The 15,940-nt window shown below is 47.3% G+C and overlaps 2 protein-coding genes across 6 annotated transcripts in view; one reads left to right on the forward strand and one right to left on the reverse strand.

Moving 5' to 3' along the window:
- PIK3CA (phosphatidylinositol-4,5-bisphosphate 3-kinase catalytic subunit alpha) overlaps positions 1-10,474 on the forward strand; it is a 28,900-nt gene extending 18,426 nt beyond the window's left edge. For all 3 annotated transcript variants that reach the window (XM_068098262.2, XM_068098260.2, XM_068098263.2), the window contains 7 exons: positions 4,216-4,462; positions 7,641-7,844; positions 8,034-8,413; positions 8,576-8,746; positions 8,837-8,954; positions 9,033-9,184; positions 9,275-10,474. In XM_068098262.2, the coding sequence (XP_067954363.1) occupies positions 4,216-4,462; positions 7,641-7,844; positions 8,034-8,413; positions 8,576-8,746; positions 8,837-8,954; positions 9,033-9,184; positions 9,275-9,536 (1,534 nt within the window). In that variant the 3' untranslated portion in view covers positions 9,537-10,474. The remainder of the gene's footprint in view (positions 1-4,215; positions 4,463-7,640; positions 7,845-8,033; positions 8,414-8,575; positions 8,747-8,836; positions 8,955-9,032; positions 9,185-9,274) is intronic.
- Positions 10,243-15,940, reverse strand: part of LOC137412887 (gamma-tubulin complex component 5) — a 71,626-nt gene continuing 65,928 nt past the window's right edge. For 2 of the 3 annotated variants that reach the window (XM_068098217.2, XM_068098216.2), the window contains 4 exons: positions 15,496-15,621; positions 13,354-13,439; positions 10,769-10,869; positions 10,243-10,654 (listed from right to left, as the gene is read on the reverse strand). In XM_068098217.2, coding sequence (XP_067954318.2) covers positions 10,605-10,654; positions 10,769-10,869; positions 13,354-13,439; positions 15,496-15,621 — 363 coding nt within the window. In that variant the 3' untranslated portion in view covers positions 10,243-10,604. The remainder of the gene's footprint in view (positions 10,655-10,768; positions 10,870-13,353; positions 13,440-15,495; positions 15,622-15,940) is intronic. The other variant, XR_010981568.2, reaches the window with a different exon arrangement.

Below are 15,940 nucleotides of genomic sequence, written 5' to 3' on the forward strand. Positions count from 1 at the left end.
TGCGTTGCAGTACGAACGCTCCATCAATGTGTGTGCCGTCCCTCAGAATGACATTAAGCCGGGTGTCCTGTGTGCTTGCATTAGTTCCGATTCTGATGTACCAGGCTCCGTTGCAGAGTTTCCGTGCTGCTGCAGCCGTTTCTTGGCAAGGGTTGCACTGGGTGATTTGCCATTGCCTTCCCAGCAACAGTTAGGGCAGGATTTTGTTCAGTGTGCCAGCGATAGCTCGCCTATTCTTTGTGAAGGACGCCATGGTGTATTTAACGTCCACCAACTAATGCTGGCAGATGGGACGGCCAGTTTAACGTCCATCCGAGGGACGGCACACACCATGATAGATCACCTGCCTGTAAAACACCAGGGCGGCATTTTATATCTGGGTTGGGATTCAAACCCAGGTCGACAGCTTAGAGGTGAGTTTGCGTATCTCTAGGCCATCATGCCAGCCCTTGCATTAGTGAGTGGACATTAAACGTCCCGAGGTATCTCTCGACAAAGAGTGGGCAAGCTATCTTCAGCATTCTGATGAAGTTACCAATTCCTACCCAAATCACCTTCAATCGACATCGGGCCTGGCCAGGCAGTTGGTGCGTGACTATTTATTGGACACAGTTGGACAAAAATTCTCCCATAATAATGTGGGATGAACTGGGGCTGTTCGAGAAGTAGTAATTGTAATCGTTAAAAAGAAACTGGACTGGTTAATGACACGGCACTCTTTTCACAACACACCTCTTCTTCTTCTTCTTTCCCTTTATGAGGGATGAGCTCAAATGGTACCGAGCTCCTGCCCTTCCTTGACCACGATACTCCTCCACTCAAATCTCTGTCCTCTGCCAACTCTCTCCACCCTCCAACCACCCCCTCCTTACTGATATCCCTCCTCACACAATTCTCCCATCTCAACCACGGTCTCCCTCTTTTCCTCCGACGTTGCTCCTTCAACCTTCCCGCTGTCTTTGCCATTCTTCTTTTCCCTATCCGCACCAAATGTCCAGCCCATTTCAGCCGACATTGCACCAATCTCCTTGTCAAGCTCCATCCTCCTTCTATCCACTCTCTTCACTCCCATAATCCTCCTGACCCAGTTGGTCTCGCAAACCTGCAGCCTCTGTTGTTGTCTCTCTGTCAGTACCACCATCTCCAGACGGTAAAGGTTGCGTTGCACACAACAGCCGGCGTTGCACACAACATCAGAACCTTCCCTTTTAATCTTCTTGAAATCTTTCTGTCTGCCATTACTCCCTCCACCCTCCTCCATGCATTCACACCCACCTGAATCCTCCTCCGCACCTCTGCCTCGGACTTACCATTCCTGGTCAATTTCCCCCCCTGATACTCAAACCTATTTCCTTGTCTGATCTCTTTCCACTCCCCAAGTACTTCCTGCATCTCCCGCCTACTCTCCACCACAACAGCCAGATCTTTCGCATACAACATCCTCCCCAGAATATCTTTCATGTTTACCTTCCTGCTTACCAGCTCCATCACCATGATAAACAGGAGTGCGCTGAGAGCGCTTCTCTGCCTCAAAGTGATGCTCACACTGAACTCCTCTGACATTCCAGAAGCAACCAAAACTTTTCCCTTCATTCCCTTGTACATTCCTTCCACCAACCTAACTTCTGCTTCCATTACTCCCATCCATTTCATTATTGTCATCACCATCTTTCTCAGGACAGTGTCATAGGTCTTCACCAGGTTCACAAATCCCAATGCCATTTCAATTTGCACCTCCAACCTCTTCTCCACCAGCTGTCTCAGCACGAACATCCCATCTGTTGTTCCCCTACCCTTTCTGAACCCCTGCTGTTCTCCGATCTCCTTCTCCACACTCTTCCTTGTCCTCCCATCCAGAACCCTCTCCAGCACCTTCATGACATGACTAAGGAGTGTAATGCCCCTGTACTTCCCCGGATCTTTAATATCCTCCTTCCCCTTTCATATCTGCACAATTGACTGTCCTCCAGTATTCACCCATCTCTCAGACAAACATTCAACATCCTCTTCGTCCACCTGACTCCGACTTCTCCCTCTGCATTTATCATCTCCGCACACACCTCATCACTGCCTGGTGCTCTTCCTTTCTTTATCCTCTTCAACGCTGTCTGCACTTCCTCGGTGATCTCCAACTCCACTTTCCCCTCCAAATAACTCGGTATCACCAGCTCGCTGCCGCCCCCTCCCCGGTTCAACACCTGTTTCAAATATCCTTCCCACACCTTTAATACTGCCCCCTTTCTGTCACTAGCCTCACACCACCATCCTGACTCAAATACTCACTCGATCAACTACAGTACAACATTAAATATAAATGTTGATTTAAGTTTTAAACCCATTAGCCAGTTATACAAACTTTTTGGGAAAAAGAGTGGAAGTGCGTGCATCCTGTTCTTGCCAAGAGCGCATGTGAAAGTAGAACAAGAAAGAACAATTGGAGGTTGCAGGCCGTCGCCAGGACTTGTTTTGTGCAGTATATTTTGTGTAGTAAATGAATGGAAGGGTGTACTAAATTAAAGGTGTCAATGTGTGAAGGTCAAAGGTCTGAAAAATTGGAAAGATCAAATGGTCTGAAGGTCTAAAGGTGAAAGGTCAAAATGTCTAATGGGTCTAAAAAGGTTGAAGTGGTCTAAAGGGTGTAATTTAAGGTCTAAAGGGTTGGAATTGTCTGAAGGGGTCTAAAGGGTTTTAAAACGTCGAAAGGTCAAAGGGATCTACCTGGTATTAAAAGGTCTGAAAGATGTGATTATCTAAAGGGTGGAGTCTAAGGGTCTTCAGGGTTATAAAGGGTCTAAAAAGATCTAAAGGGTGTAACAAGGTCTAAAAGGTCTTCGGGATATAAAGGGTGTTTGGGTTCTGTCGCGTCTGAAAGGACTTTAGGGTTGTAAAGGGTTCGAAATGGTCTTAAGATGACTCCACTCTCTGCCGCTCCATTCCTCATCCTTCAGATCGGCAGTCTGCAGCCTCCTCACTCTCTGCAGACCTGGAAAAAATCACAGATTGGTCAAACAAGTGGAACATGTCTTTCAATCCTGACAAATCGCACACTCTTACAATGTCTCTCCGAAAGGACCGACTGGACAACCCTCCCATCTACTTTCTCAACAATCCTCTCCAAGAAGTTCTGCCGCTCAAGCTTTTGGGTCTCACTATCTGCCATGATCTTTCTTGGGAAAACCACATTTCCAAGCTGGCCTCCAAAGCCAGTCGCCGACTGGACTTCCTTGGCACACCTGAGCTCCTCACCACATACAAGGCTTTCATCCGCAGAGGGACTGTTCCCCCCTCTGGGCCGAGCTCCTGCCTCACACCTAGCTCGGCTTCACGCTGTTGAGGCCAAGCTTTCAGAATCATTGGAATCTCCTGCGATGAAGTTAACACCGAGGGCCTTTCACTCACTCACCGCAGGCAGGTTGGTGGTCTTTCTGTGTTCTACCGACTCCTCTCCGGCCTTGCTCCCCCAGCTCTCTGTGTGCTCTGTCCCCCCAATATTCCAACAGGTCGCACAAGATCTGCCTGCAACCCTCTTATGGTTAAACTGCCAAAATCTAGACTCTCTGCTCACCTTCACTCTTTCATTTCCCTTTTCTCCCGCCTCTGGAGCAAACTCCCCCACTCCCTTCAATCCCACTCCTCCCTCCAGGTCTTTAAAACAGCTGTTCACCACCATCTCTTATCTTCCCCCATTCAAAACCTTGATCTTTTCTACCCCTGCTAATTCACCCCAGATACACTTTTTTTTTTGGAAATTGCAACTCCTTTCCTGGAAGTCCTTGCAGTGTTCATATGTTTTATACCTCTCCCACCTCCCCCTCCCACATTTCTCTCGATGTCCCTGCTCTCAAATGTTGTGTTTGTGTCCTTCCCCCTCTCTCCCCATCTTGTCTGCCGCTCCCCTTATTTTTTGTGTTTTGTCTGTCGATTTGACTTTTTGTGCGATTAATGTTAGCTCTTTCACGAGCCTCGATCTTGTATCCAAAAATAAAAAAATAAAAAATTTGGGAGGTCTTAAGGGTCTTCGTGGTCTTCAAGGGGTGTTGTAACTTTAGAATATTTTAGGGCTTTAGGCTTTCTTGGGGGGGGGGGGGGGGGGTTCATTTAGGAAGGGAGGCGGCACTTTGAGGTTTTCAAATCGGTGTTTAGAGTTACAACATCACTGAGGTTTTTTGAGATATTTATCAAGCCGCAGCTTTTAACCCACCCATCCACCCATAGACAACACTACCACAACATCCCTGAGATACTGCCCAAGCTGTTGCTAGCTGTAAAGTGGTACTCCAGGGACGAGACGGCACAGGTGTACTGGCTGCTGAAGGACTGGCCTTTGCTCAGGCCTGAGCTCGCCCTGGAGTTGCTTGACTGTAACTATCCGGACCCACGCGCTCGCGAATTTGCGGGCAAATGTTTGGAGGCCGGCCTAACGGACGATCGCCTCTCACAATACCTCATCCAACTCGTACAGGTGTGTGTATCTTCATATCAAGTACAATATTTTCACCATGTACATGTCATAATCATGAGATTTGACCTTGTGTCCCACAAGTGGCATTTCCCTTGTACGAACCACAGTACTCAGAACAAATTGCATTTTCTGTCCTCAAAGTCAAAGGTTTTAACGTTTGTCCGTTGATCTGTTTTTATCCTACCACCCTCACCGTCCGACGACACACGTTGATCTAAAACATGAGCGCAATCGGATTTCATTACACAGACATTCGATCATGACCACGATTCTACTTGAAAGCCAAAAACGCAATTTGATTGGTTTTCGTCTTTTTGAGGTTATTCTTGGAAAGGCCCGACTATCTTAGCCTTTACACTCGCCATCCAATGCCCTCGCCATGGTAGCGTCCCGTTAAGCTGAGCGGATATCTTGTGTGGACCGTTCTTCTTGACAAGTATTCCTCTCAACTTGGCGGATTATTTTTAACACCACCCAGACTGGATATGGGTACACAAAAACCAGAAAATTTACATATTGATGATAAAATGGGTGTGGAATTGGTGGCGGCCTACAAACACGACACATGGCACGGACCATGGAAAATTGATTGCGTTACACGCACAAGGAAACAGGCTAAAGTATAAAAGATGATAAGTTAAAGAAAAACGATGTGAAAGTATCATCAAGATGTACTTCGGGAAGGCCACCTTCCTGTGCGCACACCTTTTGTATTGCAAAAGGATTCGCTTACCGGTCAGGAAATGAAGATGGCGGAACACAGTCCGAGGCAAGGCCAAAAGCGTTGGCTTATGGGCGATAAGAAATTTATATTACCATTTTACCATATAAACCATATAATAATTATTATAAAATTATAATAAATTATCATATAATCATATCATATAATTATCATATTATAATCATCATATTATGACATATAATTATCAAATTATCATTTATCATATAATTATCAATATGATAATATTATAACTAGCCTGGTGTTGGCTTAGCAGTTAGGGTGTCGGCTTGGGATCCTAGGATCCTGGGTTCGAATCCCGGTCAATCGTTGAATTAACACCAGGGGGGTGGACTCAGCCTGTCATCCTTCTGAGGTCGGCAAATTGAGTACCAGTTCACTGGTAATTCCCTGTGTGTCCAAGAGGCGACAAACAGGGTTGGTGGCAGGCAGGGCATCCGGCCATAAAACATTGCTTCAAAAAGGGGAGCACGGTGCCCAAAAAAGGCCAACCCCTGCTCTGCAGGGAAAAATGGCCTCCAAAGGTGGTCATTATGATAATATTATTATATTATTATAATTATATTATTATAATATTATATAATATTATTAAATATAATTATATAATATACTAGCCGAAAGCACCCGGCGTTGCCCGGGTTCTTTTTGAATGAATTTACTAGTATAATTCAGCTTTTACTCGCGGCCGTAGAAGATTGACTACTATCATTCAGCTCAGCTTTTAATTGCAAAATGGGCTCAGCCTGGCCGAGGTGGGCCTCGACCGGCCTCGCCACCTAACCTATAACCTTCCCGGGGCCCGTCCCGACATTTTTAGTTCTTTTTGAATGAATTTACTACCATAATTCAGCTTTTACTCATGGCCGTAGAAGATTGACTACTATAATTCAGCTCAGCTTTTAATTGCGAAATGGGCCCAGCCCGGCCGAGGTGGGCCTCGACCGGCCTCGCCACCTAGCCTATAGCCTTCCCGGGGCCCGTCCCGACATTTTTTGTTTTAGAGGCTTCCTCCTATCTTTCACCGTTCAGGAGATTAGCGCGTGCAGACAAACAAACAAACAAACAAACAAACAAAAACTTTATCTTTTATATATATAGAAGATTATTATTATTATTATTGTATTATTATTATAATATTTTATAGTATCATATAATTATAATAAATTAAAATATTATTATAATAAATATAAAATAATCTATATATATAAAACACAGTTTGTGTGTGTGTGTAATGTTACCGGTAGACTCCTAAACGGAGAGGCTCACGTACTTGATATTTGGCACAGACATGGCCATTGAGCCTGGGAAGAACATGGCCGACCTAAAAATTTATTTCATAATATTTTTTTTCCATATTTTTACCTCAGCGCATTTCAGCGAGGAATATTATGCACCGAATCTGACCGGTGGCAGAGCAGCGCGCTGATTCGCTCAGAGCGATCACGTGATGTTCCTTGCCGCCATTAACTCAGTTACGCATTCGCACGTATTTCAGAGCGAAAAGCGATTGCGTTTTTTCACATTTCAGCGAGGAACATTGCCATTCACACCACATAGTTTTTTTTTTCTTTCATCTTTAGATCCATATTTTTTATCAGCGAATCTGAATCGTTGGCAGAGCAGCGCGCTGATTCGCTCATTCGCGCTCATTGATAACGATCACGATCACGTGATGATGTGATCACGAATGATGTTCGTGACGCGATCACGTGATGTTCCTTGCCGCCAGCAAGTAGCATAGATTTTATTTTAGCATGATTAGCATTTAGCATGATTTAGCATAGACCCTCCCCTCCCCCCTCCCCCTCCCTCCCCCCTCCCCCTCTCCCCCCTCCCCCCTGCCCCTTCCCTCTCCTCCCCCCTCCCACCCCTCTCCTCTCCCACCCCTCTCCTCTCCCATCCCTCCCCCTCCCCCCCTTTCTCCTCCCCTCCCCCCCTCTCCTCCCCTCCCCCCCTCTCCTCCCCTCCCCCCTCCCACTCCCCCTCTCCCCTCACACCCCTCTCCTCTCCCATCCCTCCCCCTCCCCCTCCCCCCTCCCACCCCTCTCCTCTCCCATCCCTCCCCCTCCCCCCTCTTCTCCCTCACGTTTATACACGGAATGCCGGGTACTTCCCCCCCCTCTTCTCCCCTCCCCCCTCTCCTCCCCTCTCCTCCCCTCCCCCCCCCCGTTCCCCTCCCCTCCTCTTCCCCCTCCCCTCCCCCGCCCGGCAATGCCGGGTACTTCTGCTAGTATATATTATATATAAACCAAAATAATTATTACCATATAAATTATTAGCCATTTGAGAAACAAAGGTGTACCGATCTGGCGAAGGGATGCAGGGAATCTATTCGCACCCGACACTTTGACTTGATACCGTTTATCTTAACGTGTATCCCTCCCTTGCACCGAGTCGTACAATTCCTCGGTTGAAAAGGTTCGACTGCTCCCCTTGCAGGTCCTAAAGTACGAGCAGTATCTGGACAACCACCTTGCACGGTTTCTGCTCAAGAAGGCGCTCACTAATCAGCGAATCGGGCATTTCTTCTTCTGGCACCTCAAATCCGAGATGCACCTGAAGTACGTGTGCCAGCGTTTCGGCCTGCTGCTCGAAGCCTATTGCCGCACTTGTGGGATGTACCTCAAGCACCTCAATCGCCAGGTCTACACACAAACTACAGAATGCTAGCCATTTGGTCCATCGCTGGGTTTTTGCTTGGTCGTGGACAATTTATGAATGCAAATGCTTGCCGACATTTTTGTGCTACTATTGGGGTATTGTTTGTTGTTCCTTGTCATATACTCTTTGTTTTCACCATTATTTGACCACAAGAGTTTCTCCCCTGTTCAGGTGGAAGCAATGGACAAGCTGACCAACCTGACAGACATGCTGAAGCAGGAGAAAAAAGACGAGACTCAGAAAGTCCAGATGAGGTTTTTGGCAGAACAGATGAGGCAACCCGACTTCATGGAGGCTCTCCAGGGGTTCATCTCTCCACTGAATCCTGCACACCAGCTTGGAAACCTACGCCTCGAGGAATGTCGGATAATGTCCTCGGCAAAGCGCCCACTGTGGCTCAACTGGGAGAACCCTGATATCATGGCCGAGCTTCTGTTCCAGAACAACGAGGTCATTTTCAAGAATGGAGATGACTTGCGACAGGATATGCTGACCTTGCAAATCATCAGGATCATGGAGAACATCTGGCAGAACCAAGGGCTTGATCTACGGTACGAAGACATGCACACAACCAAATGATGGCATCACTTTTGCACATTCAGGTTGTCATTTATTAAACTCCCGTCATTATACGTGACCCTAATAACCGGAACGAAAGCTTTGTTTCAACTCGTAATTCCTCAACTATCGGTCTCTGCTGTTCTTTCTCCCAGAATGCTCCCGTACGGCTGCCTATCCATCGGGGACTGTGTGGGACTCATTGAGGTGGTGCAGAACTCGAGCACCATCATGCAGATTCAATGCAAAGGCGGTCTTAAGGGTGCTCTCCAGTTCACTAGCCACACATTGCACCAATGGCTGAGAGAAAGGAACAAGGGAGAGGCGTACGTAACGTTTCTCTTCTTCTTGCCACGTTCACCATGCGATGCGTTCGCGATGCCGTTCGCCGTAGCTCACCCAGCCCGTTTCTGCAGGTACGACGCCGCCGTTGATCTCTTCACACGGTCCTGCGCCGGCTATTGTGTGGCGACGTTCATCCTCGGGATCGGTGATCGGCACAATTCCAACATAATGCTGAAGGATGATGGGCAGGTAATGATTGTAATGATTCGGTGGTAATGACAGTGTGCAATGGCAGCCACCTTAAACATTCCATCCCTTTTCTTTTAGCTGTTCCACATAGACTTCGGGCATTTCCTGGACCATAAGAAGAAAAAATTTGGGTACAAGCGTGAGCGTGTCCCATTCGTACTGACACAGGACTTCTTGTTGGTCATTGGCAAGGGAAACCAGGACTACAGCAAAACCGAAGAGTTTGATCGGTAAATGGCCACCTCTAACTCACCTCACCCCCTCACTGTCCCTCCCATGCAATCCGTTTATTGGTGTAACCCATCCCGTTTCCTCCTCAGTTTCCAGGAAATGTGCTGCAAGGCATATCTGGCCATTCGCCAGCATGCGAACCTTTTCATCAACCTCTTCTCCATGATGCTGTCTTCGGGAATGCCGGAACTGCAGTCCTTTGACGATGTGGCCTACCTACGCAAAACTTTGGCGCTCGAACGGCCCGAGCAGGACGCGTTAGAATACTTCATGAAGCAGATGGACGACGCCCATCACGGAGGATGGACCACCAAGGTCGATTGGATCTTTCACACCATTCGGCACATTTAGGACCCGCCGAGGAGCCGGGCGAGACCGGAGGTCGGGCCCAAACCAAACGGGCCGGTACAAGACTCGTCGGAGCCAGGAATCGTGTAGGACGAGCCGCACGTCGTTGAGCCGAGCATGGACCTCATGCAGATCTTCGACCTGGCTTTTAGCGCTAAGGTGTAGGAAGTGAGGATTCGGCAGTGACCAAGTCCAACTTTGCCGTGGTCCGTTCGCCTTCTTCCTTTAGCTTGTGTTTGCCTTTTCTTATTGTCTTTTTGTAATGAAGAGAACTGTGATGCGACGTTCCAGGGTTCGAGTTTGGCTTCATCGCTCTGCCGACTCTCTATAGCGTCTCACTCTTCTCGCCTCCTGTCCCAACCAGTGTTTTTACACCAACTCTTCTGCTCTCTTCCCTGCCCCTCCTAAGGGCTCTCGTCAGACACAAACTGTTACGGCATCTCCATTGTCTATATGTACACAGGGCGTGTTGCATAAGGAAATGTATTATTATTATTATTATTGTTATTATTATTAATAAACGTATATATGGCGCTTCGCCAGCACTGTTACCTAGCTTTGGGGAAACGTCCTCTAAGTCCATTGAAAATGCACTGAAAGTTCCATTCCTTGGAATTTCCAACGTCCTCTCCCTCCTCCATACACCCAATAATTTGCCCTGACCCTTTCCTACCTCCCTTGTTTCCTGGTAGTTTTTTTACCCAGCATGCAGTGCGTGTATGGCTGTGGCATTAATGGTAAGTCTGCACAAATGATGCAGCTCCCTAAAGATGTAATACAGGTGGATGTTTTATTTTCGTTTTAAACAATCATGCTGTATTGTACAAAACACTAATGGAGTAAAGAACGAGTGGCTGCTCATCGTTGTCTTCTGCGTGAAGCCATTAATTGTTTGCCTGGTATGCTTTTGTTCCCAAATACAGTATTTCTTTTGTACCCACTATCCTGGCTGTGCTTCATTCGATTACATTTGCCATTCTTCATTCCCAACATTGGACTCTTCTGCACCCGTACAAGCACAGACACCCGCACGGCATTGTCCGGTGAGGAATTCCGCTTGGATTATCCCATTCATGATGGGTTAGGTAGATTTGTGGAGAGATTCAGGTATAGCTCTTCCACTGCAACACATGGTGAGGAACAGAAATTGAGGAACACTTGGTACACAACAGGAAGTGCTCGGCAATGGGAGATCATTTGGAAAGAAAGGGGGGGTGGGGAGAGGTGTAACTCACGGTCTTGCCCAAGACGCTGGCAAACGGCCTCTTGGAGCAAACTAAGGGAAAGGTCACGAGAATGAGCAAACTCGCCCTCCAGTCGTTCCACAACATCTGGACTGTGAGAGGCAAGGATCAGATCACATTAGGGATCAGATCACATTATGGATCAGATCACATTAAGGATCAGATCACATTACGGATCAGATCACATTAAGGATCAGATCACATTAAGGATCAGATCACATTAGGGATCAGATCACATTAAGGATCAGATCACATTAAGGATCAGATCACATTAAGGATCAGATCACATTAACGATCATTTAACATTAAGGAACAGATCACATTAAGGAACAGATCACATTAAGGATCATTTCACATTAAGGATCAGATCACATTAAGGATCAGATCACATTAAGGATCAGATCACATTAAGGAACAGATCACATTAAGGAACAGATCACATTAAGGAACAGATCACATTAAGGATCAGATCACATTAAGGAACAGATCACATTAAGGAACAGATCACATTAAGGATCAGATCATTAAGGATCAGATCACATTAAGGATCAGATCACATTAAGGATCAGATCGCATTAAGGATCATTTCGCATTGAGGATCAGATCACATTAAGGATGAGATCACATCAAGGATCAGATCACATCAAGGAACAGATCACATCAAGGAACAGATCACATTAAGGATCAGATCACATTAAGGATCATTTCACATTAAGGATCAGATCACATGAGGAACAGATCACATTAAGGAACAGATCACATTGAGGAACAGATCACATTAAGGATCAGATCACATTAAGAATCAGATCACATTTGGATCAGATCACATTAAGGATTAGAACACATTAAGGAACAGATCACATTAAGGATCAGATCACATTAAGGATCAGATCACAAAAAGGAACAGATCACATTAAGGAACAGATCACATTAAGGAACAGATCACATTAAGGATCAGATCACATTAGGATCAGATCACGTTAAGGATCAGATCACGTTAAGGATCAGATCACGTTAAGGATCAGATCACATCAAGGATCAGATCACATCAAGGATCAGATCACATCAAGGATCAGATCACATCATGGATCAGATCACATCAAGGATCAGATCACATTAAGAACAGATCACATTAAGGATCAGATCATGGTGTTGCGGTTTTGAGAATAAAGGCAAACCCCCCTCTTAGTTAGTTGCACCACAACATGTAGCCTCGCTTAGTTCAGTTATCTCCTATTCAATGTTAAGTATAGTCTCCTTTCCTGTGTTAGTATGCGTTGATGCATGCACGTAAGGGTAGGCCTCAATTGGGCTGGAATGCCATGTGCTAGGGCCTGGAACAAGTCTGGGAGACCCGAGGGAGGAGCTAAAGGGGAGTGGCCGGTAAGCGGCAAGCAGCCAATGGGAGCTAAAGGGGAGTGGCTAACAACAGCAGCCAGGGGAGGTGCTTGGAACATTCGGGTGGGACTCTGGGAGGGGCTATAAAACCCTGCCCTGGTCCCCCAAAACTCGCTCTGTGGTTGAAGCTCTCTAGCCCAGGACTCCGAAGCACGAACGCTCTCCCCGTGGCCAAGCTCCCAGCTCTCTCTGCGCTCTGTGGTCGAAAGCACGAACTCTCTCGGTAGTCTGCGTTCTGCCCCTGCCCTGTTCTCTGCCGCCTGTTATAAGCGCTTTCGCAGGACGATCTCTCCTGGGGCCCGAGACTCCAACGATCTCCCTGCCTGGGCTCCCTGCACGTGCCGCGAACATCTCAAGGGACACGCCCAACGAGCTGACCGGGGCGAACAGCACCAACGGCCACGCTTTGAGCGCGTCCTTCTTCCTTCCTTCCTTTCCCCGCGTGAGTGAGAGGGCCCTTGTCTGGGAAACCAAGTTAAGGACGTTAAGTTTCTACCCTGTGTCTCTTCCTTGCCTTGACCATTGTACATTTATAAATAAACCTGTGTTCTTTGCTTCCATTTGGGCGTTCACGTCTTTTCCCACCATTGGCCTCGCATTGTATGAAATAAAACTGCTCAATCGGGTTCATAATCATTAACGGCACGAGTCACGTGACACGCAAACCGCTCGGGCGTATCAGACCAGCATGACCCGTGCGAGGTTCAGCCCCCGTCTTCGTGGCGGCGTGTGTATAGAAGGTACTTGGGAATTTGACCAGAAACCCTTCTGCACGCTCGCTACGGGGGTGGTGGCTGGAATTGCTCCACAATCCGCCCCACGAGTGTAAAGTGGGTAGCGGCCTCGTGGACTCGAAGGCCCGAGGGGGAAAAGGGTTTAACCCCCCTCTGTATGTCGACGGGCTTGAGATCCGCAACAATATTAAGGATCAGATCACAGTTCATCATTGCGCTTCATCTTGTTCACTTAGGACATGCATTTGGTGCATGTACCTATGTTTTTATATGGTATATCATGGGTTCAATTTAACTTGAACAAAAGGTCCTAAAGAAGGCACGGTAAGGCTGTTCTCTGGCCCAATTATAAACTGCCGTCATGGTACTGCACAGACTTTATGACCAACGATCCACACGAGCGAGGTGTGCTTTGGTTTACGTGACGTGACATGTCAGGTTTACCTGAGTTCTCCAGTGTCCTTCCACTGCATTGCGAACGTCAAGGCGACGTCCAGGACGTGCAGTAATGCCCCGCGGAGAGCAGCTCTCTGTACAGACAGTACACGCAGCGCAGTGGGAACATTCAGTGCACCATCGCTACATTATTGTGGTGCACCTCCCCCTCCCCCCAAGAAAACGTTGCCATTGGTCCATCAAATTGTCCATTTCATCAAGATTAAAATTGACGATCTTGATCAAAGCTCGGGTCAATAGGATGAAAAGTTACGATTTTTAAGATGAAATTGATGATTTCATACCTTTGACCTAGAGTTGACCTTTGACCTTTTGACCTCAATAGTTGGTTTCCCAATTCAGTGAGGCACTATACAAATGCTGTTCAATTTTCAAGTCAATCAGATGAAAATTGATGATTTTTCAGATGAAAATTGATTTTGGTTTAGAATGGTTTAGAATTGTGACCTGTAGGCGAGTGAGAAACAGACAAACAAAAAGACAAACAAACAGACAGAATAACAAATGCAATCGACCAATATGCTTGAAAAATCTTCGATTTTGCAATTAACAAGAAAAGAAACAAGAAACCAGAGTGAAAACTGAGCACTCCCTTTCAGCGGCTGGCGATGACGTCACGCAGCGATTGGAGATGGAAAAGGAAAGGAGTGGTGTATAATACTGTCGTGCGATTGCCGTCGGTGAAGACCGGGCAATCACGGATGGAAACGAGCTGAACGAGGCGACGATCAATGGCGGATTTCGCTATCCATATGCGCGAGGAATAAGGAACGAAGAAGAAGAAGCGGCGAGATTTACCTCACGGTCCGTGCGCGCCAGTGTCTTCAACCTGAAAAGTGATTAAACTCTCACGAACACGGGATTTAGAATATACAAAAGAACAAGGCTTTATTGCCACGGATGCCGATAACAAGAACGCGCCGGTAAATAAATGTCCTAAATCAGGACGTCCCCACACCTCACTTCAAATACACGGACGAAGGAATATTCAAATAAAATAATCGTTGTGTTGGGGGTTTGTGTGGTGCGAGCTTAGCTTTTGTGATTAGTCAAGAATCGTCAGGGATCGAGTGCGTTCGTCCGACGCAGCGCTGGTGTTGGCGGAAACTGCCTGGTCGTTGACGCGGAGCGGCCCTCGGCGCGCCCGTGTGATTGCTCGTCAGGTCCCGTGCGTGAACGCAGTGAAGGAGGATCGTCAGTGCTCCGACAACAAGCCTCGCTCATCGTTCGTATGTGAACGCAGGGGAAGAGAATCATCGGCACTCCGTCTCTCCACCAAAGTCTGAAGGCAAGAACAGGTCCAAGCGCAAAAGACGGCAAGAAGGGAAGAGAGGCAGAGGCGAAGACAGAAAATGTCGGTCTCCGCTCTCTTTTATCAGATGTCCTCTGACGTCACTGGCGCTTCCTCCTCCAACCAGCGCGTCGCTTCTAGTCTTCCCGAATCTTCTGATCTCATCTGTCCCCTCCCATTGGCCAGGCGCTTGGGCGCCCTGCTCCCATGCCATTGGTCGGTGGCCAATCACAAGTCCTTCTTTACTGTCCAATCGGTGCTCTTGGTGTTGCTCACCCCTCCCCCCTCCTGTCAATCACGAGTTCTCCTGGGCATGGCTCTCGGCCCGCCTGTGCGATGTCTGCCTGCCATGGCGCCGTAGTGTGCGGTTGCTTGCTGTCTGCTCTTCCAGTCAGTTTTATCGTCAGTCATTGTAAGGGGGGATTTAATTAATGTGTGCACGAATGGATCTATCTACTGTGTGTGATGTGTTGCCATAAGGGACTCCGGAATGATCACAGAGATTTCACACACAATGGAGTTAGCATAATCCCTAGAACTATTTATCATGCTCCATTCCTTGTAGTGGGGACGAAGATACACCTTAATCCGAACAAACCGCCTAAACAGAAATTACAGGTGAGGTTTCCTATCACGACAGCCGAAGCATGATACCTCTGCAGATCTACCTGGATCTATATATGCCCTACCCAATCGACATAACAATACCAATCATGTTGAGCCGGAGTATTTCCGAGATACCTCTCTCAATACCAATTATTCTGGTACCATGGCGTATCACTGCGTAAGTCATAAAGACCCGTTGATTATGTGTTTGTGTGCATGTGCAAATCACTTACCTGGAAGTGCAGGAGACACGTGTGTTCTGCAGTGTGCAGGAATGCGCGATGCACTCGTATGATCTCGTCCAGGTCTACAGCTCGGTCCAGGCCTTGTTCACAATCACACCAGGCACCGTGCACAACCTGCACACACAATGCAAAATCACACACCTTGCAATTTGCACGAAGAATACACTCGCTGACCATGTCGGAATTATTCCCTTGAACCCTAAACATACCCCACTCTACAGGACAGCGCTGGCATGGGCGAACACCTGATGTCAGAATCCGAGTGTATTTGACAATAGAATCACCATGGAAACATTTAACAAACCGTTCAACCTGGTTAGCTCTGCAGTCTGAGTGCACAGATTTATGCCCAAACGCATGCCCATCTCAAACAAGGTACCTGACCTTCAATGAAGCTGATCAATATCAAACATGTGAAAAGGTACTTTAATTC

This window comes from Myxine glutinosa, chromosome 2, assembly GCF_964187855.1.
Source record: "Myxine glutinosa chromosome 2, kmMyxGlut1.1, whole genome shotgun sequence".
NCBI lineage: Eukaryota > Metazoa > Chordata > Myxini > Myxiniformes > Myxinidae > Myxine > Myxine glutinosa.